Source organism: Papaver somniferum, chromosome 2, assembly GCF_003573695.1.
Source record: "Papaver somniferum cultivar HN1 chromosome 2, ASM357369v1, whole genome shotgun sequence".
NCBI lineage: Eukaryota > Viridiplantae > Streptophyta > Magnoliopsida > Ranunculales > Papaveraceae > Papaver > Papaver somniferum.
In genome coordinates this window covers 149,283,077-149,307,732 of record NC_039359.1, presented here as the reverse complement: position 1 = coordinate 149,307,732, position 24,656 = coordinate 149,283,077, and the positions used below count along the sequence as shown (strand labels likewise).

General features: G+C 37.6%; 4 protein-coding genes across 4 annotated transcripts; 3 read left to right on the top strand and 1 right to left on the bottom strand.

The window, feature by feature from the left end:
- Window positions 1-110: 110 nt before the first annotated feature.
- LOC113349425 (4-hydroxyphenylpyruvate dioxygenase-like) lies at window positions 111-2,041 on the bottom strand. The gene is made up of 3 exons (XM_026593404.1): window positions 1,418-2,041; window positions 530-1,088; window positions 111-433 (listed from the first exon to the last, which is right to left on the bottom strand). The coding sequence occupies exons 1-3, from the start codon at window positions 2,022-2,024 to the stop codon at window positions 262-264; spliced, it is 1,338 nt and encodes a 445-aa protein (XP_026449189.1). The 5' UTR covers window positions 2,025-2,041; the 3' UTR covers window positions 111-261.
- A 901-nt stretch (window positions 2,042-2,942) lies between these two features.
- LOC113349424 (probable S-adenosylmethionine-dependent methyltransferase At5g38100) lies at window positions 2,943-4,576 on the top strand. Its single transcript, XM_026593403.1, has 3 exons — window positions 2,943-3,167; window positions 3,321-4,003; window positions 4,157-4,576. Exons 2-3 carry the CDS (start codon window positions 3,533-3,535, stop codon window positions 4,310-4,312), a joined length of 627 nt encoding a protein of 208 aa, XP_026449188.1. The 5' UTR covers window positions 2,943-3,167; window positions 3,321-3,532; the 3' UTR covers window positions 4,313-4,576.
- A 1,426-nt stretch (window positions 4,577-6,002) lies between these two features.
- LOC113349423 (probable S-adenosylmethionine-dependent methyltransferase At5g38780) lies at window positions 6,003-7,889 on the top strand. Its single transcript, XM_026593402.1, has 3 exons — window positions 6,003-6,229; window positions 6,689-7,369; window positions 7,481-7,889. Exons 1-3 carry the CDS (start codon window positions 6,143-6,145, stop codon window positions 7,835-7,837), a joined length of 1,125 nt encoding a protein of 374 aa, XP_026449187.1. The 5' UTR covers window positions 6,003-6,142; the 3' UTR covers window positions 7,838-7,889.
- A 4,792-nt stretch (window positions 7,890-12,681) lies between these two features.
- Window positions 12,682-13,737, top strand: LOC113352200 (probable S-adenosylmethionine-dependent methyltransferase At5g38780). The gene is made up of 3 exons (XM_026596046.1): window positions 12,682-13,212; window positions 13,306-13,335; window positions 13,441-13,737. The coding sequence occupies exons 1-3, from the start codon at window positions 12,682-12,684 to the stop codon at window positions 13,735-13,737; spliced, it is 858 nt and encodes a 285-aa protein (XP_026451831.1).
- Window positions 13,738-24,656: the final 10,919 nt, after the last annotated feature.

Below are 24,656 nucleotides of genomic sequence, written 5' to 3'. Positions count from 1 at the left end.
GGTTGGCTTGGCTCAGTTTGTTCGTAACGCCGATTCAGTGTAAACATGATCAAACAGTTGAAGATAATAAATGGTTGCATTTAATTTACATTATTCATGGCCGTCTAATATGCACATTATTTCATTATATACCGACTTCATACATAGCTTAGTCGTAGTAGTAGTAGTTGCAGTAGTAATGGTGGTGGTGGTGGTAGTAGTAATAGTATATATAGTGTGGTAGTGCCGTGGTAGTAGGAGGAGCAGCAGCAATAATAGCAGTTATTCTGAGTTGGGATAAATGTCATTCTTCTCGTATTCTTCGACAGATTTAAATAGAGCTGAGATGTTTCCTCTGCCAAATCCTCCACATCCTCCTTTTTGGACAATATTACCTTCTTCATCTTGAACCATACATCCAATCCGGTGTATTATCTCTACCAGTATTGTTGGCCTGAAAATGTCATGTAATAAAAGTTTAGTTCAATGCACTACTGAAAAAGGCTGCACAATTATATGCATACACGTATTGCGTTGCTTGTGTGCGCACCTATCGCTCACAGGCTTGGCGAAGATTTGAAATACAACTCCTTGATCATCTTTATCTACCAAAATCCCCAACTCTTCACACTCCTTTATCTGTTCATCTTTCAAAACATTATCTCCAATTCTATGCTTCAAAGTTTTGTAGTAAGTTGTTGGTGGTGGTGGCATAAATTCAAACCCGTGACGGCTTCTTTTTTTCATTTCTTTCAATGTCGTAAATATATCTTCACTAGCAAATGCCATATGCCCTACTCCTTCACCTTGGTTGTGTTCAAGATACGTCTGAATTTGACTCTTTGTCTTTGTACCATACACCGGTTCTGTTATATTCAGCAGCACTGATTCTCCGTTATTCGCCAGTACTGCTGAATTCAAACCGCTCTCAATTACTCCTGTTAGGTCATCTATGGTAAACTGAGAAAACTCGTGAAACCCAGAAAACATTTTCACATATTTAACAACTTCCGGTAAATTCATTACGTTCCCTGCTACATGATCCAAGCGTCGTATCCCAAAATCCTCTAAATCCTTTGAAGCAAGTGTTGGTTCCTCATCATTTATACCTATAAGATAAGAAAAGATAACGGGTCACGTACATTAGTAAGTACGTAAAGAAGAACATTAACTTATGTAAAAACCAAGCAATGAAGATATTTATGCGTGCGTGTAGGCAAAAGCATTGTTGAGGCTGCTCAGTGCACAAATCATTGTTCATCAACATGCAATTTTGATTAACTTGGAGTCTTTCGGTTGCCTTTATCCTAGTCAATATGTAAATAGCTAAATATACTCTCCTCCCAAAACAACTTTTGAAGTAAATAACTAAATATGATGTCCTCCAAAAAAAAAAAAAAAAATTGTTAGCCCATAAAATAGCACACATAATACGCACCTTTGAAGCCTGGCAAGAAATTGAGACCAAGATTTGAATTTTTGAAGCTAATGTAACGCAGAACAACATCTCCATAGAGTTCAATCTCCGAGATGATAATACCATCATTGATTTCCATTGGAGGATGTGATGATCTGGCACCACACGAAATGCTGATATTGAATGCAGACTCTGCATCTTCGACTTCTACAGCAATTGCTCGAACACCAAGACCATGTGAAGTGGAAAATGAACGAGCCATGGAATGATTAAAAGTATGAACAGAGGCAGTAGTACAAGTTGTGCGAGTTAGTATTTCAGCCACCGAAGGAGAGTAAGGAGCTGTAAAGAGGATGTTAAGGTCACCTGAATGGAGCAGATAAGATGCATGCACCATATTCCCCGTGGAAAGGTCAGATTTTTCTGTAATTGGTATGCCAAGCCCGTATGAAAATCGTTGAGCCACATTGATTGCATCACTACACCAAAACTCGACGTGGTGGAATTTCTTGACATGAAATTTGTCGGATCTTGGATTTGTTCTTGTGAAATTTCCATGACCGACTAGTTTGAATGATCCATCACCACCATGGTTGTTATGTTGTTGCTTCTGCATGTCGTTCTCCATCTCGCACTCTCTCAAAATCTCTGCCTAATTTGTTCTTGCAAGGCTATGATAAAGAAAATTTGAAGATGAGGAGGGAATTTTGTCATTAATAGGCTTCACGGGTTCTCTTTATATAGCAGATGGGTTTAGTTAGAGTATATATGAAGCAAGTCGATACCGTAAAAGCTTTATGTAAATCTCTTCATCATTACAACCTCCACAATGAAATAGTTAAATGGCTTATGCTAATCCTGTTTGTCACTGCTACCACAACAATGAAATAATAAAATAAATGGCTTTTGTTAATCCTGTTTGACACTGCAATTCCAATTTGATACTAATGAAATTACCATATATGCCTTGTGTTGATCCAATTTAATGCAAATGAAATAAATATGATAACTTCAATCAACATGAGATATTTAATTGCTTTGTGTCAATCTCTAGCTAGTAGCTACGACTCTCAAATTATGAGGAAGAAAACACTTGATTATTTTACAATAACGTGATGGGTTAACTTATAGAGGTTTGATAGCCAGGTTATGTTATGCACTGTTTGATATCAGCCGAGAGCACCAGCATCAACGCGCGTCAGTACTTCAAAACAAAAAATAGACCGCATCATACCAGCTGGCTAGGCAGTGACGGGATTAAAACCAATGGTGTTAATAGGTCCCAACATGTCTGTGCTGTGGCATACCCAAAAAATAGTCGGATTAAAATTTAAAAGAAAGGTCCGGACATGAGATATTTTGTCCACCAATGGAAATCTGGATGGATAAGGAGATATTTTTGCTATCAAAAGTTGTCCACCACATTGGGACATCATGAACAATCTCTATCTTGGTTCTGTGAATGCTGCGTTACAGCTATCACATTTGGTACCAATCAATCATCTTTTTTTCTTTTTTTTTATAAAAGAAGTTGATATCTGGGTAGCAACCGATATTATTGTCAAAGCTTCTTCATGAGAATCATAACAATTGTAATGACCATGCGTTTTTCCATGTAATATGTATAAATGTTTAAATGTACGTACCAGTGAACTAGCTATCAAAGTGTGAGTTAGAGATGGAGATGGAGATGGAAAAATCATCTATTGAATCACATCCAATGATTGGTGGAACTGGTCAGCACAGTTATGTCCAGAATTCATCTCTTCAGGTACACACTAGCTCTTTCTCCCTTTTCCTGATCCACACAGCATATGTTGGCGTTGTTGTGCTTAAACCGATGATCTATTTTCACATTCTTCATTGTCTGTCCCTGGTGTTATTCCATTTGTTTTGAGTTTAATTTTTTTCTTGTTACTCGCAGAGACGTGGCATTAATCTTTCCCAAGAGATGATAAAAGAGGCAATGGCTAAAGAATTCAATGTTGAAAACCAACTAATCAACAACCCAAACGCCACCTTTCGCATTGTTGACTTGGGCTGTTCCGTGGATCCAATAGTCTCATTTCCGCTAATGCCATTGTCGAAGCCATTGATCCTAAATTCAATTCATATTTTCAAGGGAGACAACAAGTCATGCAAACTGTAACACCTGAGTTCCAAGTATACTTTAATGATAAAGCATCTAATGATTTTAACACTCTATTTGCATCGATTCCTTTAGAAAAGCGTTACTTTGCAGCAGGTGTACTGGGTTCGTTCCACGGACGTTTGTTTCCTCGGGCTTCCCTTCACTTCGTTAATTCATTTACTGCACTTCATTGGCTCTCCAGAGTTCCGAAAGAGGCTGGTGATATTAATTCCTCAGCACGGAATAAAGGCAGGATACATTATACTAACGCTTCAAATGAAGTCGTGCAAGCTTATACAGCACAATATGTTTTGAACATGGAAGCATTTCTTCTTGCTCGTGCACACGAGATTATCTGTGGTGGATTGATGTTTATTTTGGTTCCAGCTATCCCAGATGACACATTAGCTTCTCAAGAAAGTATTGGTTTACTTTTGGATGTTTTGGGAACTTGTCTCATGGAAATGGCAAAAATGGTAACCTTTATATATATATTTGAAGTCGCATTATTGTAATGAGACAACATTTGTTCTACACTCATTTAAGGAAATGAAAATGTGTGCGTACGTAGACTTAATAACATTCTTGACATCGGCAGATACATATTGATATCAATTGCGTTTTTCCAGGAAATTTTGGATGAAGCTAAAGTGGATTCTTTCAACTTGCCAGTGTACTTAACATCACCTAAACAAGTGAAAGAATTGGTAGACAGAGTTGGGTGTTTCACTATAGAAAGATTGGAGAGATTGGAAACGTTGTTTCCACCAGCAAGTGGTGCATAAATACTTAGTAACCATATAAGAGCTGCAAGCGAAGCAATCATCAGGCAACACTTTGGTTTCAGCGATAATGATTTAGACAAATTGTTTGATCTTTACTCGAAAAGACTTGTTGATCCTCTCTCAATTTGTACTAATTCAGAAGAGAAGTCTTTTCAAATGTTTCTTGTTCTCAAACGCAATAGCGTCTGTATTGCACAATAGTGCAAACGTTATGGTTGTATAACTTGTATTCATCCTTAAGAGCATCCACAGTGGGCGAGTATAACCAAAAATTTGGGATGAGATCGTAACGCAGTGGGACGGAGTAAAGATTAAATCCTAGCCAAAGATCAAATCCCAAATCATATTTGGTCGCGACCAAATACCAAATCCTAATATAGTCGAGCGTAAATTTAAAGTACGCTTGTTGCTGGGCGGACACCCAACCATCCGCCCGTTCACTTACTCATCAGGCGGGCACCAAACCATCCGCCCCATTCAAAATGAAATTCATCAGGCGGACACCCAATCATCCGTCCGTTCACATTTCGTCAGGCGGACACCAAACCATCCGCCCCATTCAAAATGAAATTCATCAGGCGGACACCCAACCATCCGCCCGTTCACTTACTCATCAGGCGGACACCAAACCATCCGCCCCATTCAAATTTCGGGCGTAAACCAATTTTACGCCCCATTCAAGCGTACACCAAATTTACGCCCGTTTTCGTGCGGTGATTAATTTTACGCGCGACCAAATTTGGTCTTCTCCCCATAACGTCACAGTACAGATTAAACTCATATTTAGTCTTTTTTTTTGGTCTTTGATCTTTGAGTTTAGTCGTACCATTGCAGTCGCTCTAAGCAGAGAAATCCTTTATTTCTTTCTTATTTAAAAGCCTTATACTAATTCTCTTTATCAGTGCACCTGCAGTAATTAAATAATTTAAGGGTCTTGTTAACTTGTATACCGGTATACATGTTAAGGTTCATTAAAACAACTATTTTTTGCATTGGAAACAAGATTTATTTGTTTTATTGCATTGAAAACAATAATTCTTTGTATTCGGAAAAGATTTGTTGTTTTTCATGCAAGAAAACCCAATTTCTAGTAGAATAAGACAAAAACACACAATTTCCAATGAAATAAAATAACTCTTTATTAAACCTTAACATGTATACGGATATACAAGTTAACAAAAGCCATAATTTAATGGCCTTTTGTTAATCTTGTTCGACACTGCAGTTCCAGTTTGATATTGATGCAATAATCATATATGCCTTGTCGACCTCAACCTTTTTTTTTTTTTTTTTTTTTTTTTTTTTTTTTTTTTTTTGAACTGGCTCTTTTTCCCCCTTTCTAACGTAAGAACTGTTTATAACGTGGATCAATTAGCACTCGCCGATTCCTTTCTTCTGATATTAACGTAGACCAACCAATCTGCGTCATACCAGCTGGTTAGGGTCAAAATTCAATGGTTGAGGGCGCTGTGGCGTACAATAATTGGGTCAACAAAATTTAAAAGAAATGTCATCCGTGAATGGCTGCTGAGGACAGTAGCTGACCCTTTGAATAATCTAGTGAAGTCAAAATTTCAGAGCATTATTAGATACGTTATCATGACTTTCCAAGTTCTCTAAAAGTCCCGCATGGAAAATATGAACTACATAAGATTATCCCTACTGATTTATGTGGTGTAAATGAAAATGGAGTGGGTCAGCAGACCCTGTTTGTCCTACACAGTCCCCCACAGTTTACGCTACTTTCAAAACGTTCACAGAGAGATGCACATGGGTTTTGGCATGTATAAATATAGCCGATGAACTATCAAATTAAGGTGTAAATTAGAGATGGGGATGGAAAGATCAGCTGTTGAATCACATCCAATGAAAGGCGGAACTGGGCAGCACAGTTATGTCCAGAATTCATCTCTTCAGGTACAACACACTAGCTCTTCCTCCCTTTTCCTATGTCTACATATCATATATCCATTAAAAAGCTCTTTTTCTTTACTAATTACTAGTATCATCATACACAATTTCCTCTGCATCAGTATGGATCCGACTACAAAATTATATGAATAGTAAAGCTATAGAATTTTTCTAAATCCATGCGGTTAGATATGTGCTCAGCGAGTCAAAATACAATTTCATACTTCACTTGAGTTACTACCAAGTCAGTTGCATGTACAAGCCGAGTACAACTTCGAGTCGGATATCATAAATATCTGACCCGGACAGAGTCAAACGCCGATTGGGGGTCAAATCCAAATAAACAAAGTGGATATAACATTTCTAACATGCGGGCTGTTGTGGTCCGTTGTTGTGCTTAGGCCCAATGATCTGTTTTTACTTTCTGCTAGCTTTGGGTTTAAGTTTTCTTCTTGTTGTTGGCAGAGACGTGGCATTGATCTTTCACAAGGGATGATAAAAGAAGCAATTGCTAAAGAATTCAATATCGAAAACCAACTAATCAAGAACCCAAACACCACTTTTCGCATTGTTGACTTGGGTTGTTCGGTGGGATCCAATAGTCTCATTTCTATTAATGCCATAATCGAAGCCATGGATCTCAAATTTGAAACTTATTTTAAAGGGACAGACCTTAAGCAAACTGCGACACCTGAGTTTCAAGTATATTTCAATGACATTGCATCAAACGATTTTAACACTCTATTTGCTTCGATTCCTTTAGAAAAGCGTTACTTTGCAGCAGGTGTACCGGGTTCATTTTATGGACGTTTGTTTCCCCGAGCTTCCCTTCATTTCGTTAATTCATCTACTGCACTTCATTGGCTTTCTAGAATTCCAAAAGGGCCGACAGGTGATATCAACTCAGCATGGAATAAAGGCAGGATACATTATAGTAGTGCTTCAGATGAGGTCTTTCAAGCTTATTCAGCTCAATATGTTAAAGATATGGAAACTTTTCTTCTTGCTCGTGCACACGAGATTGTCTGTGGTGGATTGTTGTTTATTTTGGTTCCAGCCATCGCTGACAAAACATTAATTTCTCAAACAAGTCCTGGTTTACTTTTGGATGTTTTGGGATCTTGTCTTATGGAATTGGCAAAAATGGTAATTAACCTTCTTTTGATGCCACAAGTGTGCGCATAGACTAAGGCTTCTATATAACTTGACATCGGATGGAAATTAATATCAATTAATTTGTTGCTTGCGTGCATGCAGGATATTGTGGATGAAGCTAAAATAGATTCTTTCAACATGCCATCGTACTTAACATCACCAAAACAAGTGAAAGATTTAGTAGAGAGAACCGGGTGTTTCACTATAGAAAGATTGGAGAAATTGGAAACATTGTTTCCACCAGCAAGTGGTGCAGAAATACTAACTAACCATATGAGAGCTGCATGTGAAGAAATCTTCAAGCAACACTTTGGGTTCAGTGATGAGGATTTAGACAAATTGTTTGAGCTTTACTCCAAAAGACTTGTTGATCCTCTCTCAATCTTTACAAAATCAGAAGACAAGTCTTTTCAAATATTTCTTGTTCTCAAACGCAATAGCGTTAGTATTGCACCGTAACGCAAATATTATGGTTGTATTCATCTTTTAGCAGAGAAATCCCTTCATTTTAGTTTCTTGTTCTCCAACGCAATGGCATAGTTAATGGACAGGACTAGTGTAAACATTACGGCTGTATATAGCCGTTTATTTTTGCTGTTGTTAATAGATTAATTTCAACCGTTCGGTTCTAGCTACACCGAAAAGTTGAACTACTCTAGATAATACGTAAAATCTAATTTCGAAAAGCAAAGCACCCAAAGCTAGTAAGCTACTACTCTATATATTTGCAGCACACATTTAAGCTCTTGAACTATAAATCTGAGCAAAATCCTAAGGGGTGTGAACCTGACTCGGCCCAAGTATAAAATCGTTTGCTTTTATATTTTCCAGATATCTGACTTGCCTCATACATCTTGACTCGGAGGTATGTCAGTTAGTATGACTGGATTCAACAAAAAAAACTCTTTTAATTTTTGATTAGATATGATAAGTCGTATACAGATGAGTCAGAGAAAAGAAACCGAAAATGCTAGGCTTCCCCACTCCTTTCCTCCACTCCCTTCCCCCAATAGGTGTCACTGATATTAGCCTTTGATGCCACACAAAGGGATCCCCCTCACTACTAGAAAATCTAGCTATTGCTACACCATATGTTGCCACCCTTTCAATATAGGTGTTGCAAGAGAAAATTTCTAGCCACAATACTTTTCAGCTGCAACTAAAAGCTATAATTTACTGCTGCAAAATAAAACTTTTGCCACACAACTGTAGCAACAATATGAAAAGAGTGTGGAAAAATGTATAATTTCTTACTGCAGCAATAAAGATTGGGTGCAACAATAGGCTTCTTCCTACATAGGTAGATCGCAACATTAGTAGGATTTTATGCAATAATTATCGGGTGCTGCAATATATTAAGTTTATTGTAGTGCCTGCTAGTCCCAATCCAAGGGATCAAGGACTAATATTAGTGACACCTATTGAGGGAAGGGAACGGGGAAAAGGAGTGGAGGAAGCCTAGAGAAACAATCCAGGTTTAGAGAATTCTGTTGTTCCGTTCAGCAAGGGGGTCAATGAGGAAAGAAGAAAACATGTGGCTGAGATTTTGGGTGTTAACCAAATGAGAGGTAATGATAAATGTTTGGGCTTTCGACTTCTGAAATCAGCGTTTCGAATTGATTCTTTTGATTTCTTATTCGAGAAGATAGAGAATAAACTTATTGGGTGGAAAAGAATACTCCTTATATTTGTCTCATGCTGGGAAGACTATCCTTATAAAGCATGTCCTTCGATTTGGACAGACCCTGACTATCATTATATAATCATTTCTTGAGGGGGATTGTATATCCACACACTCCCTCCATATTGTTCTTTGAAGCTTCTTTTGAGAGGAAATCCGCTACAAAAGTAGCCTCCCGGTAGTCATGGACGAAAGATATGCCATCAAATTCATTCTTCAATTTTAAAATGTCAGACTTCAAACCTTGTAGGTACCACGGAACGCTGACCTCATTTTTGCAGACTTTCGCGACATAAGTGGAATCGCATTCAACTTCCAATCTTGTGATCCCAAGGCGTTTTGCAAGAAATATACCATCACTAATAGCCCACACTTCTGCCATGTTACTGTCGTTTTGGAAGATATGACTGCAAAAGCAATCCACAAAACGACCACTAGCATCTCTAATGACACCTCAAATCCCTGCAAGAAATCCATCAATAGAAGCGTCATCATGTTGAAGGTTAAACCAAGATAGTATATATCGAAGGTGCCATTTTTAGGAAACTGGACAATATATGGAATGTGCCAGTTTTAGGAAACTAAACTTTGTTATGGAGGAGTTTTTTAGGTTTAAGAATTCTATGTTTAGAGTTTGAGTTATATTAGGAAAGAGTTTTTCTTAGTCGTCAAGTCTGTTAAACAATATATATATGAAAGAGTTTTTCCTCAGCGTTTATAATTGATTCTTTTGACTTCTTATTCGAGAAGATAGAGAATAAACTTGATGGGTGGAAAAGAATATATTTGTCTCAAGTTGGGAAGACTATCCTTGTCCTTCGGTTTGGACATACCCTGACTATCATTAGATAATTATTTCTTGAGGAGGATTTTATATCCTCCATATTGTTCTTTGAAGTTTCTTTTGAGAGGAAATCTGCTACAAAATTAGCCTCCCGGTAGTCATGGCCGAAAGATATTCCATCAAATTCACTCTTCAATGTTAAAATGTCAGACTTCAGACCTTGTAGGTACCACGGAACTCTGACCTCATTTTTGCAGACTTGCGTAGCATAAGTGGAATCGCATTCAACTTCCAATCTTGTGATCCCAAGGCGTTTTGCAAGAAGTAGACCATCTCTAACAGTCCACACTTCTGCCATGTTATTGTCATTTTGGAAGATATAACTGCAAAAGCAATCTACAAAACGACCACTAGCATCTCTAATGACACCTCCAATCCCTGCAAGAAACCCATCAATAGAAGCGACGTCAGTATTTAATTTGCAGTAACCATTTCTTGTGAAGCTCCAGCTTAGTATTATCTCTTGTTGCTTTCTCTTGTAGTTCTTCTGATTTAGAAATTAAAATTGTCTACATCTTCTAATAGCAAGAGAAAGTTGTTTAAGAGGATGAAAATTCACTTTATTGTAAATCAAGTTGTTTCTCCCGATCCATATAGCCCACAACACAAAAGGAATCAAAGAGATCTATTCGACTCCACCAATCTTAACCTTTAAAGGAAAAACTTTCCTAATAAAACGATAAAAAAAAAATAGTTGTGCATGCACAAATTCTCTAAATAATCACTTGAATTTCAACTTCATCTTGTAGTTTAGCTTTTATGTTTGTAATACAGACCGAGATTCTTAACACAAGTCGAATCAATTGTTTAGCAGGAATCAATTACACTCACCGTGGGCTGGGTCCCGCGGTGTGTACCGCAAGAAAAAAAGGTGGAAAAACCAAGTGACCCGACGGTTTTGCAGGGGTGGGTTTAGTGTGCGTCCCACCCCCTCTCTCACATTCTCACTCTCAATATGGCCCACGGGATTTTTTTTTTTTGAAGCATTTTTTTAAAACCAACCAGCAAGGTAAAGTGTAAACGCAGGATTCAACGAAATGTAGGGTTGTATTTTGGTAATAGTTATCCGCTAAAACAGAACCGAATTAATTAGGAAGATACAAACCGAGCGATTTACTAATTGTTGATTTTGGTCTAAAAAGATTAAAATCGAAAGTAATGGTTTCAGTTTAATGTAAAAACCCAAACCGAATATCATTGGTAAAACCGCTTAGTTTTAGTCTAATTAATACCAACCATTAGATCTATCGTAGATTACCTATATTCAATCTTATCCGTAGATTTAAACTATAAAAGTCTATATTTAATTTTAATTTAGTATGTAATTTATCGTGTAACTATGTTTTAATCTTCTTCTTTTTTTTTTTGTGTGTTTTCTTTTTTTATCTGTCAGTTGCATGAAGCTGACAAAATAAAACCAAAGCCGTTGGTTAGCGACGCGGTTTTGGTTTAAAAATTGAAAACCGAAAGTTGATAATTTCAGTTTTGGTTTCAGCAAAAACCGAACCAAACCGAACCCTACGCACCCCGAAGGAAATGTGTATCAAAACCTGGATGCATCACCCGTAGTGGGCTCCGCTCAGCGATCTTATGCAAAAGTCATCGATTATTAGATCCTCATTTGTGAGTGTTTTTACATGTGATATGAACAAAACTCTTCGGCTTGAAAATCATTCTCAATAACAAGAGTATTCTGTAAGTTTTACAAGTGGATTGACATGAAAACATTATGTAACTCAATTTTGTTTCAAAATGCGCATTTTCATAAAACCAAAAATTTTCGACTTCCGAAAAAATTGTAAGGTAGGAATTGACGTCTCACACTCTCACTCAACATGTCGTCCTTGGCCCTATCCGTGGAAGGCGTGATAAAATTGTGGTGACCTCAACCTTCTTTCTTCTTTCATTTATCCCCTCTTAACGTAAGAAATATTTATGACGTCGATCTATCAACACTCACCAACCAATCTGCATCGTATCATTTAAAAGAAAGGTCGTCCGTGCATGGCAGCTGACAGTACTGGCTGAGCCTTTCAGTAATATAGTAATGTCAAAATTTCAGAGCATGGAAAACATGCACACCATAAAAGTCCCGCACGGAAAATATGCACAGTATAAAATTATTCCTACCGATGTATATATGTGGTCCACATGAAATGGAGTGGGGTCTGTTTGTCCTATACACTTTCAAAATGTTCATAAACAGATGCACATGGGTTTTGGCATGTATAAATAGCCGATGAACTATCAAAGGATTGAATCGGAGATGCAGATGGAGATGGAAAGATCAGCTGTTCAATCACATCCAATGAAAGGCGGAACTGGGCAGCACAGTTATGTCCAGAATTCATCTCTTCAAGTACACTTGCACTAGCTCTGCCTCCCTTTTCCTTATAGTCCCCATATCTTATATCCATTACAGATAGTTTTTTCATTTCTTACTCAACCGATGATCAAATTTTATAGTATATTTATGGATCCGGTGAAATATGTACCCAACGAGTCGGATATAATTTGACACCCGACTCAGGTACCTTCAATACATGTAGGAGGAGCTGAATACAGTTTCGAGTTAGACATCACAAATAAAATAAAGAAGAACAAATAAAATGATCTGACTCGTTCCGAGTTCGAAACCGATCCGAGTCAAATCCACACTAATTAACAAGATGGAAATAACAATCGGGCCGTTAGTAGAGTAACTAGCTTGTGTCTGTTGCTTCTTGAGTTTAACTTTTTCTTGGTATGGCAGAGACGTGGCATTGATCTTTCACAAGGATGATAAAAGAAGCAATTGCTAAAGAATTCGACGTCGAAAACCAACTAATCAACAACCCAAACACGACCTTCCGCATTGTTGACTTGGGCTGTTCAGTGGGATCCAATAGTCTCATTTCTGTTAATGCCATAATCGAAGCAAAGGATTTTAAATTTGAATCATACTTTCAAGGTCTAGAACTTAAGCAACCTGCAAAACCTGAGTTCCAAGTATATTTTAATGACATTGCATCAAATGATTTTAACAATCTATTTGCGTCGATTCCATTAGAAAAGCGTTACTTCACAGCAGGTGTACCGGGTTCATTTTACGGCCGTCTGTTTCCTCGAGCTTCCCTTCATTTCGTTAACTCATCAACTGCACTTCATTGGCTTTCTAGAGTTCCAAAAGGGTCGGCAGGTGATATCAACTCAGCATGGAATAAAGGCAGGATACATTATAGTAGTGCTTCAGATGAGGTCTTTCGAGCTTATACAGCTCAATATGTTATGGACATGGAAGCTTTTCTTCTTGCTCGTGGACACGAGATTGTGTGTGGTGGATTGATGTTTATTTTGGTTCCAGCTATCGCGGACGAAACATTAATTTCTCAAACAAGTCCTGGTTTACTTTTGGATGTTTAGGGATCTTGTCTTATGGAATTGGCGAAAACGGTAACCTTCTTTTGATGCTACAAGTGTGCGCATACTCTAAGGCTTATATAACATGACATCGGGTGGAAATTAATTTTAATTAGTTTGTTGCTTGCATGCATGCAGGATATCGTGGATGAAGCTAAAGTGGATTCCTTCAACATGCCGTCGTACTTAACATCGCCTAAACAAGTGAAAGAATTAGTAGTGAGAACCGGGTGTTTCACTATAGAAAGATTGAAGATATTGGAAACACTGTTTCCACCTGCAAGTGGTGCACAAATACTTACCAACCATATGAGAGCTGCAACTGAAGAAATCTTCAAGCAACACTTTGGGTTCAGTGATGATGATTTAAACAAATTGTTTGATCTTTATACCAAAAGACTTGTTGATTCTCTCTCGATCTTTACTAAATCATAAGACAAGTCTTTTCAAATGTTTCTTGTTCTCAAACGTAATAGCGTTACCATTGCACAGTAATGCAAATATTATGGTTGTATTCATCTTTTAGCAGAGAAATCCCTTTATTTGCATCATTATTGACAATATGGCTTTACTTATCTGTTTGCTGTTGTTTATAGCTTAATTTCAACCGTTGCGGTTCTAGAACTTGAACATTCAAAATTATATCATACCCTACTGCAATAACGAAAATTGACTTCATTTTTGCCAAAGCCATCCATGTCATACAAAAATTTTCAACATGTCAGAATAACGAGGAGGGCACTTTGCTTATCTTTCTTCGTATCTTAATCCTGACATTTAATAAGGAGCAGATTGAAAAGGTGAAATCAGTTTATCAAGGAGAATTTTCGTTCTATTGGACAGGTCTCTGACAACGTTATAGTAGCTCATGAGTTAATTTACACACTAAATCGTAAGAAAACAAAAATTGGGGGATTAGGGGTGAAAATAGATATGTCGAAAACTTTCGACAGGGTTAGCTGGGATTTTTTACTAAAATCAATAGAGAATTTGGGTTTCTGTAAGGACATGTGTGATCTAATTAAACATTGTATATCAACAGCTTCTATTGCAGTTCTTCTAAATGGATATGCAGGAGAGTATTTCAAACCAACTCGGGGACTGAGGCAGGGGATCCTCTGTCCACCTACCTGTTCCTCATTTGCATGGAAATATTTTCTAGATTTCTTATTGCAAAGGAAACAAACTAAAGAAATAAAAGGTTTAAAAATAAGTAAGAATAGTGAACCTATGTCTCGTCTGTTCTTCGCAGATGATTGACTTATCTTTACAAAGGCTAATCTGCAAAGTTGTAAGAACTTACTAGATGTACTTCACGATTTCAGTATGGTCTCAGGCCAAATGATAAATCTTGACAAGTCATGGATTTTTTTCACCAAGAAAATACATCCTAAATTGTAAAGAATGATGTCTAAACTTTTGAAAATAAAGAAAATAGACATTAAGGACTCTTATCTAAGGGCTCCTTTATTTATTGACAAGTCAAAAGAAAAAACTTTTGATTTTGTCATCAGTAAGATAGAGAAGAGAGAAAAAGGTTGGAAAAGTATAATCATTAACCAACCAAGTAAGATGATTCCCAATAAATCAGTTTTGTCTAGTTAACCTGTAAACCAAATGGGATGCTTTAAACTTCCTAACAAAATTACGAAGGGGATAAATGCATTTTAGAGGGACTTTTTTGGCAAAAGGAATAAAACGCATAAGATCACTATATAAAATATTACAAATTCTTGTGCAAACCTACATGTACCGGGGAAGGGTTTTAAGGATGCTGACAGAATGAATTTGCCAGTGATTACAAAAACTGCATGGAGAATTGTTTGCCAACCCAACTGTTGGTGGGTGAAGATGTTAAAAGGGAAATATTTCAATAATAAGTTTATTTTCTTTTTGAAGAAGTCTGTTAATTCTTCTTGGATGGGGAAGTGTGTATTGCAAGGTATAGAGTTGATCCATAATTACACCTGTGCTTGGAGGTTGGATATGGGCAGTCTATAAATATATGGACTGACCGATGGATACCATACCCAAATATTACTCTAGATCAAATTTTTTCCGAAAGGAACAATTCGTTAACACTCGTATCAGATCTGATTAATCATGGTACAAATGAGTGGAACCAAACCTTAATCATTAATTCTTTTCCTCATATCATGCTCAATCTATACTTAATATAATTTTTTTTACTGATTTGAATGATAGTTTAGACAAGGATAAATCTAGATGGAAGATAACTAGGAATGGCATATTCACAGTAAAATCTCTATATGATAGATTAAGCCGAAAACATACTTGCAAGGAGGCAATACAGAAATTCTGGGAGAAATTATGCAAAACTGGCTTACCACAAAGAGTTAAATTATTTTTATGTAAATGCTTTAACAATGCCTTGCCTGTGACACAGATTCTTAGTTCTTATATGCCTGACATGGACAACGAATGCATTTTCCGTAACAATAGCATCGAGTCATTGCATCAACTGTTTTTTGAATGCTTGTTTGCAAAATCAACGTGGACTTTACCTCCCTTTACTGGTGGAGTAATTTTCGATACAAAATATATTACTTTCAATGAACATTACAATTTGTGGTTTGCAGGGAACAAAATTAATAAAAAACCGATCATGACAACACAGATCCTCTTGGGTTTGTGATGATTGTTTATCCTTTCCACGCTTTCTCCCCCGATCTAAACAGGGTACCTCTTGATGTGTTGGATATTTTCAACATTTTCAAGGTTTGCCGCTACGCAGAGTTATACGGTGATCGACCTGACCGGTCAGGTCGTGGGAGTCTAGCAGAGTCTGAGACAGCGTCTTGTGAATTTTTTTTTCTGTTTTTACTTTGTAAAATCTAGAAGTTTCCATTCAAAATTGAACAGACGCGTCTCTTCCCATAAGCCATCATTAATGCCTTTTGGAAGCATTTGTTGGTGATGAAACGACACTATCAACAGCATGAATATCACTATAAGTAGCGAAGATGTTCTCCCATTCCAATACATCAAAAAAAAAAAATTGTTTTCTTCTTCTCTAAAAAGCATCATCAGAACCTTATACAGTGTTTTTCTTGGTCGGGTCAAGGAAGTACAATCCTTGAATTCGATTACGGTGTTAGGGCTTCATTGAATCCTGAAGGCATAATTCGAGAGACCGTTTGTACTCTCCAAATTTATTGGGAAAGATCGAATTATTGTCTAAAAGAATCGAAAGAGCCTTGAAGTCAGGGGTACACCATTTTCTGTTTCTGTTTTCATCCTCTTGTTTTACCCAAAATTTCCAACATGATGATTGAGCAAAGCCGAAGTAACATTATCACGCCACCAAGATATGCCAGAAGTTCCTTATCTTTTAATCATATGTGAAGAAAAGCCTTTTTATAAAGAAAAATCTATATGTCAACAGAATGAAGCAAATGTTCTTTGAGAAACTTACCCTTGTCCTAGACCCTTAAATGGTGCAACAGACTCAAAAAAACCAATTAAAAAGAGGCTTCTAATTGGAATGGACTCCGGTGTTCTTCCATCATTATTTAGACTGAATCATTTTGCATGCTGATTTTCAATGGCTGCCATTGGGGATGCCGCTTTTACGGACGAAGGAAGAGGATCCAAAAGATTTAGTTACTCCATCTTAAGAGAATTTTGAAAATTTTGAAATCCTACTGTTTTTGAGAAAGTTTTTGAAAATTTTGAAATCCTACTGTTTGAGAGCGTCTCTCTCCTCTCCAATCTTAGTTTCGGACCTGGCATAAAAACTTTATGCAACTCAATTTTGTTTCAAAACGCGGAAATGCTGGCTTGACGAGCTTTTATCCCGACTGAAAATCCCGTATTGAATAGATGGTTGGCCCCATTTTATCCCATTGATGATCCCAATGCGCACGAGGAGCCGTCCATTCCTCTTCAAAATGCGCATTTTCCTAAAACCAAATTTTTCTTGACTTCCGAAAAAATTGTAAGGTTGGAATTGATGTCCCGCACTCTCACTCAACATGTCGTTCTTGGCCCTATCCGTGGAAGGCGTGCGTGATCAGAAAGCCATGCGGTGACGTCGACCTCAACCTTCTTTCTTCTTTCATATTTCCCCTCTTAACGTAAGAACTATTTGACGTCGATCAATTAACACTCACCAACCAATCTGCATCGTATCATTTAAAAGAAAAGTCGTCCGTGCATGGCAGCTGAGGACAGTGGCTGTCGAAAATATGGGACTTGTCGAAAAGCCCCGCGTGGAAAATATGCACGTCATAAAATTACATAAAATTGGTTAAAAAGACTAAAATCAATAATTTTTTGGTGAAAAAGACATGTAAAATTTGATATTGTTTAAATGGACGAGAATATAAAAATAGCCAGGATGTAAACAGTTTCATCCTACCCATTTTCAGATATATTTTTTTATTCTTAATTTGCATCAGGATACATCCAGTTTCATCCTCGCTCTTTTTTAAGTTTAAGACAGGATGAATCCAGTTTTATTTTTGCTATTTTTTTGGAATGCGAAATTGGGGGATAAAAAAAGTAATTGGGGGATATTGATTACTTCCCCCAACCCATGGTGTGTGCTAAGGGGTGACTTTTGGGTATGAAAATAATAAAATACCCTTTGATTAATTAAAAAACATTATGAAAAGACCATTATACCCTTTCTCCTAAAACATAAAAATCAAATAACCAAAACATATCCCCCATTCTCTCAGTTCACTACCGGCACTCTTAGGGTTAGGTTTTGAAAAAAAAATAATTCATCGTTCTTCATCGTTCTTCGTCGATTAATCGTCGATTCAAAAATGTCTTCGTCGATTAACCTACCTGAATCATAAACAATGCCTCCACGAAAGAAAAAAAATGCCCAATCGAACTCAAAATCGATTGCTCAACAAAAACAGGAACAAAGAATTGCTAAGATTGCTCAAGAGCAAGAAGAAGAAGATTCGGAGAATCAACCTCTCGCAACCATGGCTTCTGTGAGAAGGTAAGTGATTTTAAACTACTTTGTGGGTGTTTAAATCGATTTATAGCGATGGGTTCAGGTTAGAATTGCGAACCCTAACTGAAACAGTTGAGTTTCAGTGAGTACCGGCACTGAAATATGTATGAATATAGCGTCGGTTTTGTGTTCTGGCATTCAATCTTGGATGAATGCAATGCCGTTTCCAACCCCAGATTCACCTGAAACTGAATTTTCTATACCGGCATAGAATTTGGGTCGAAGTCTATGCCGGTTTTTAGTACCGGCAGTCTTTCATAATAATTCGTGTATGCCGGTAGTGGACTTAAAACATACATGAGAGTTTATGAATTTGTCACCAGTACCGGAATAGATTTGGGTTGCATTATATATGCCGGTTTTGGGTACCGACATTCTTTTGTAATAATTCGAGCATGTCGGTAGTGGACTTAAAACATACAGGAAAACTTAAGAATTTGTCACCTATACCGGCATAGCTTTTTGGTTGATTTGTTTGACGGTACAAAGTTACGACATGGAATTGATTTATTTCGAGAGTGCCGGTAGTAGTCTTTTGATATTCAGGAGAATTACATATGACTACCAGCATTCTCAATAGTCAATGTTCACTGCCGGAACTTTTAACCGGCGTGGTTAGTTTAAGTAAGTCAATGCCGGTACAAAAACTGAAAGTGAGTTGTCTCACATTCATTTCGTGTGCTTACGATATAGGTCAAAATACAAGGAAGCTAGCAAAAGAAAAACTAAAGATGTGGTCACTAAGAGAAGAAGGAAGGACGGTCTTGATACTCCTCAATCTCTCCCTCCTCGAGGGAAAGATGAAGGTCGCAAAAAACGTTTGGGGGCTGAGACAAGAGGGATAATTTTGGAGAGTGGTGGTGACCGTAGTCAAGTTGTAATCCGTGAGCACGATGAGCAAGATGAGCAAGATAAAGAGGAAAGTGAGGATGAAGATAATGTGGTTCCTCCAAGTCAATTAGCAAGCCAAAGCGAAGTTGGTGGGCCAAGTCAACAACCAACACAAGGCAATGGAAATAAGGGCAAAGGAAAAGTGAAAGTTAAAGGTTCCCACCTTCCTCATATTAATGACATGATACCTGACCTTGAACGTGGTAGAATTTGGGTGAAGCTCCGGAACCGAAAACACTATTTGGATACAAGCACTCGTGGGCTCGTACTATCTATCAAACCTATGTAAGCATTTTTTATCTTGTGCATATGTATTGTTGTGTATTTATGTAAAATATCATAATTGTATTATCTCCTAATTGTAGGATCATAAGAAGGTTGTGCGTGTTTGCCGAAACCAAGCCGCGGATTGTTGGAAATTGTCCGAGGAATGTGAAGAGGTCCAACAAATAGTAATGGATTCTGGTATATATGATTTGGTTGAAAATTATGTGAATCCTGATTCCGTGACTGTCAATTGCTTCGTCGAAAGGTATCATGGTGAAACTGATACCATGCACTTCCCCTTTGGGGAGATGACCTTCATCCCTGAAGATGCTCAGAACATTCTAGGCTTGAGTGTTATCGGCAAATCAATTGCAGAAGGAGTTGAGTCTCTGGATCTAGAATGGTCGAAGTTACACGCTCAGACTAACAAGTTGTTTGGTTGGGACTACAAAACTTCTGTGGAAAGCTTTTATGAATCCACGTCTGGTAAGACAAAGACAATCAAGTTGACGCTGCTTAAGAAGAAATTTGAAAACACAAAGCAAAGAAGTTTGGAGGATGGATGGGACCCTAAACAAATTCGTTATACTGCCGCTGCATACCTGTTATACATCTTGGGCACTAGGGTATTCCCTGACACTAATGGAAACAGGGTTAGTGCGAACTACCTTCAGTACTTGGATCCGTTGGAAGATGTCTATGGGTATTCTTGGGGCACCGTGGTAATGGCATTTGATAACGGAGATGAGAAGGGCCTCTAAGGCTAAAACCAACCAATTTGTCGGGAATTTCACTCTACTGCAAGTAATTTTGTTTTTAAACTTATGTTATTATGTATATTGTTCACATGTACCCTTATCGTGAACTTAGAAAAAAAAATTTCCTTTACCTTGGAATAGGTTGGTTTGGGCTTATGAACACTTCCCAACCTTGTTCAAGGACTGGACCTCCTTGAAGATCAAAGACCTTCCCGAACCCGATACGCCTATAGTTAAGAGATACGAGTTCAACAATACTCTGAAGCCCGGTAACATGGGTCGACTGATCGATATGAGATTGGCTATGGACGCGATGAGTACCAAAGATGTTGTGTTCGACACCCTTACAAGGAGGTTAGAGGAAACCACCAAGTTTTGAGGTTTGGTAATGTTGCATTCTACCATGGGTCGTTGTTCCACCCAAAAGGATACGTTATGGCCAATCCTACACGTGTGATGCGCCAACTTGGATATAAGCAATTATCACATTTCAAGACGGACTCTTTTCAATGTTTTGTTCTTGACCTTTCTTGGTGCTTTTCAACTCCTAATCGGTTGCATGTAGAGTATAATCCAAAACCGGTTCCAACAGATTGGAGGGATAGGGAACCACGTCGTTTGGTAGATATTAGTCAGTGGGATAAGTGGGAGCTTGTGGAAAACGGTGATGAGGTTGATGCCGACTACATGGAAGATTACATGCAATGGTCACATCCTTTTGTCGTACGCCCGGATGACGTCAAAATTCCACCCCGGAAACACTCTCCCGTTCCAACTCCCGCACAGGCACCACCTACGATCGCCCAACTTAATAAGACCGTTGGATTGCTAGTAAGTATTGTTAATTACTTAGTCGTTTAATGTACACATAATCTTATATTAGCATATATATACTAATTATGTGTTGTATGTATGAAACTAGCGGCGTCGGCTTGGCAAGTTGAGGAAGCAGTTATGTTGCAAGTACGATGAAGGAGAGGGGCTATCCAATGAAGAAGTGAAGGAAGTCGTGGATAAGATTGATAAAATTGAAGAAACCGACCCTAGTTCAAGAGATTTGTTCGGGGAAATTAAGAAGAAACCGGCAAAAAAGAAGCAAAAGACCAAGTGATTAACTATTTAGTTGTGTTTCTTTTTCTGGATGGTGGTTGTTACGTCTTGAAAAATTCCGAACTTGTTTTCATTTGTACCTCATGGTTAACTCTTTAGTTGTTTGGCTTGCTTTTAGTTTATGTTACCTGGATTAAGAACATTTAATCAGAATCCAGTTGTTTGATTTATGTTGAACATGTTTAGATTTCTAGTGATTGCTTTATGTTGTACATGTTTAGATTTCTAGTGAAATGTTATTTTTGCAAGATTTATTTACGACTGCTTCTGGCATGGAAAAGCTTAGGTTGAACAACGTCCGTACTGGTTCCAGCATGCACGGAAATTACAGTTCATTGCCGGTTCCTGGTACCGGCAATGAAATGTTTTATAAAACCATACCGGAACTAGAAGATTAAAACTTTCATGTTCCTGTATAGAAATTGGAAGGTACCGGCATAATCGTTTTTCTAAAATCTATGCCGGTTTTATGATTTTTTCCAAATTTTCATAGTTAACAGAAAACCGGCACTGTAAGCTTGGTTGCTTCTATGCCGGCACTCTGCTAGTTTTGAGTATAAATCCATTTAAAATACTCTTTTATTTCATTCCTAAGTATTTTATTACATTGGATTTGAAACTTTAAATTAAAACATGCTAAAAAACATAGAATGGATTACATTTGGTTAAAGATTGTATATTTCCATCCCTTTTCAACAATTGCGGAACCTTTGAGCGTTTCCCGAATCTGTTCGAAGACATCGTCCGGGATGGGGGTGTCAAGGATAATCTTCATTGGTTCTTCTTCTCTTTCAACATATTCCTTTCTCTTCATATAACACCCATCACACCCATCGATAGACTTGCACTGGCCCTTGTGGTTTTCTCTTGACTCTGCTAGTTCAACAGCTTTGTCAAACCATTGAAACTTATCGCACTTTGGGTGATTCAAACACCTTACAAACATTCTTCCATTTTCAGCATCATCAGTTTTTGCAATCCAAAACCGGCGTGTCCCATCACAGTTTCTACACTTTGAATAAATAAAAGGACAGTCCATGGCTAGATGAGAAGGTGACTTGCAAATTTGACACTTGCAATGATGACTCTGTAAGAGAAGATTATATTAGTTATGCGTCATGGTAGTGAAGATTATATTGTTAGTAATGTTTAATCTACTTACTTTGCAAATAGAGCTAGATGATGAATCTCTCATCCCTTGTGAAGCTTTAACCGTGCTTGCTTTCTTGACAGAAGGATTTTTTTTATTTGGTGGGTGGTTTGTGTAGATTTTTCCCAAGGAATGGGGAGTATTATATAAAAATGAACCACCAACGATCTTATTTTTCAAAAAACTAGTCGTTTTTTTTTTGAATCTCACAAACGCCGGCGTAGTCGCTATTATAGATCCAATGTCGGTTCCCTGTAACGGCATTAATTATTGTTGTAAAACCATGCCGGTAATGGTTGCATATTTGTCCCAATATCTGTGAAGAAATTCCCTTGTACTGGCATGATTAGCTTATGGCAACACTGTACCGGTACTTGGTGCCGGCATCTTATGTCACAATTACTTCAATGCCGGTTTTGGTGATTTTCAAAAAAACTAGTCGTTGAGGTTTTTCTCTATATAAAGTGAGCTAATACTTGGACCCTAAAAGTCCAAAACTCGTGTGTTCTTATATATCTCCTTGAGCCTCTTAACTTAGAAACCCTAAATCCTAGAATAATTATCTATAAATAGCTTAGTATAGTACCTAATCCCATATACAACAAATGTCATCGTTCGACTCGGAGGAAGATTTAGCAATCACCCAAGCATGGTACGCCGAAACTCGTCCTTCAACTATAGATAACAGCACGCGGGATTCCATGTGGTTGAAGATTTTTAACAAATTTATTCACGATTGCGGTAACCCGAAAGGAAGAACTGCCAAACAAATCGAGGAACGACACGACATCATCCTAAATGCGGTGGTTGAGTATCTAAAAATGAAACACCGGATCAATCACGCTACCCTAAATACATTTTCCCCTCAACAACTCGTAAGTATCTTTATGATTAATTCGACATAATCTACTTGTTTGCAAATTTTATGTAACAAACAAAGTTTATGTGTTGTTTTTGTAGCATCAAGCCGTGAAAACGCGTTACTTACAAGAAAAGGGGGAAGCTTTCATGTTTGAAGCCAACGTCAACCATATTGTAACCAAAGTCACGGAGTACCACCAGCTGGGTGAATCGGAGACGGATTCTTCTTAAGAAGATTGATAGTTTAGTGGTGTTTGCTTAGGTTTTTAGGGCATTTGGTTAGGTATTTCATAAGGTTTTGTGGGTAGATCTCTATGTAAACCCTCACGAGATTATAACTCGTCCACTAGGGTCGCCTAGGGGTTTAAAGGCTTGATGCACGTGCTAAGTGCATTCGTTGTTCCGTCGACAATGATTACATTTGAAATAAATTAAATTTCCGGTATACTATGTTTACATAATTCCATGCCGGTATCCTGTACCGGCATAGATCTTATATATTTATTACATGCCGGTATATAGTGTCAAAAATTATATGGTTTATGTGTATAATAAACCATACACCGACATTGATGTTATAGATGACACAATGTCGGCTCCATTTTTCGGCGGTTCGTTTATCCTTACTTCTATGCCGGCAAATTCAAAATTCAAATTTTTGCAAGTACAACTTCATTGATTGAGTACAATAACTGCCATATTTGGGCACCATCTTATAAATACACTTGTTCTCCCTACAAAACAACACACACCTGGTTCCATATGCTCTCCAAAGCTGATATCATTATATAATATTTCTAACTCTCCCAATACCTCAACATACAAAGCAATGACATCCTTTGATTCAAATGAAGATTTGGTGATCACCAAAGCTTGGTACGCGGAAAATCGAGCTAGGAGGCAGTCCTCCGTAAGGGTGGATTCCGTAACCTTTTGGGGTAAGGTACACAACAAATATATGCAAGAGTTTGGGAATCCAAATAGAAGAACTGTTCAACAGATTCATGATAGGAACCAAGTCATTGAAAGTGCGATACTTGCTTATTTAGAAATCCAAAAACCAATTTTCAACGATCCCCACTTTAACCTGTGCATTGATCAATTTGTAAGTATTGTTATGGTTTATTTTACGTGATTCATGTTGTTTGATCTTCCTACTAAAGACCACTAACCAAGTAAGTTTGTGTTATGTTTTTGGTGTCCATTTCACCCATAGTAATTTTTACTTGTTTATTAAAACCATGTTTTAAAAGTATTTGGACAAATGACCCATTTTCCGATAAAATTATTCCTACCAATGTATATATGTGGTCTACATGAAATG

Bases quoted from the DNA above. Each gene is read 5' to 3' on its own strand.
- LOC113352200 (XM_026596046.1), top strand. From the start codon at position 12,682: ATGATAAAAGAAGCAATTGCTAAAGAATTCGACGTCGAAAACCAACTA. The intron at 13,213-13,305 runs GTGTGTGGTGGA...TTGGATGTTTAG, and splicing joins TTGCTCGTGGACACGAGATT to GGATCTTGTCTTATGGAATT. The intron at 13,336-13,440 runs GTAACCTTCTTT...GCATGCATGCAG, and splicing joins TTATGGAATTGGCGAAAACG to GATATCGTGGATGAAGCTAA.
- LOC113349424 (XM_026593403.1), top strand. From the start codon at position 3,533: ATGCAAACTGTAACACCTGAGTTCCAAGTATACTTTAATGATAAAGCA. The intron at 4,004-4,156 runs GTAACCTTTATA...GCGTTTTTCCAG, and splicing joins TCATGGAAATGGCAAAAATG to GAAATTTTGGATGAAGCTAA.
- LOC113349425 (XM_026593404.1), bottom strand. From the start codon at position 2,024: ATGGAGAACGACATGCAGAAGCAACAACATAACAACCATGGTGGTGAT. The intron at 1,089-1,417 runs GTGCGTATTATG...CTTATCTTATAG, and splicing joins TTTCTTGCCAGGCTTCAAAG to GTATAAATGATGAGGAACCA. The intron at 434-529 runs GTGCGCACACAA...TGACATTTTCAG, and splicing joins GCCAAGCCTGTGAGCGATAG to GCCAACAATACTGGTAGAGA.
- LOC113349423 (XM_026593402.1), top strand. From the start codon at position 6,143: ATGGGGATGGAAAGATCAGCTGTTGAATCACATCCAATGAAAGGCGGA. The intron at 6,230-6,688 runs GTACAACACACT...TGTTGTTGGCAG, and splicing joins TCCAGAATTCATCTCTTCAG to AGACGTGGCATTGATCTTTC. The intron at 7,370-7,480 runs GTAATTAACCTT...GCGTGCATGCAG, and splicing joins TTATGGAATTGGCAAAAATG to GATATTGTGGATGAAGCTAA.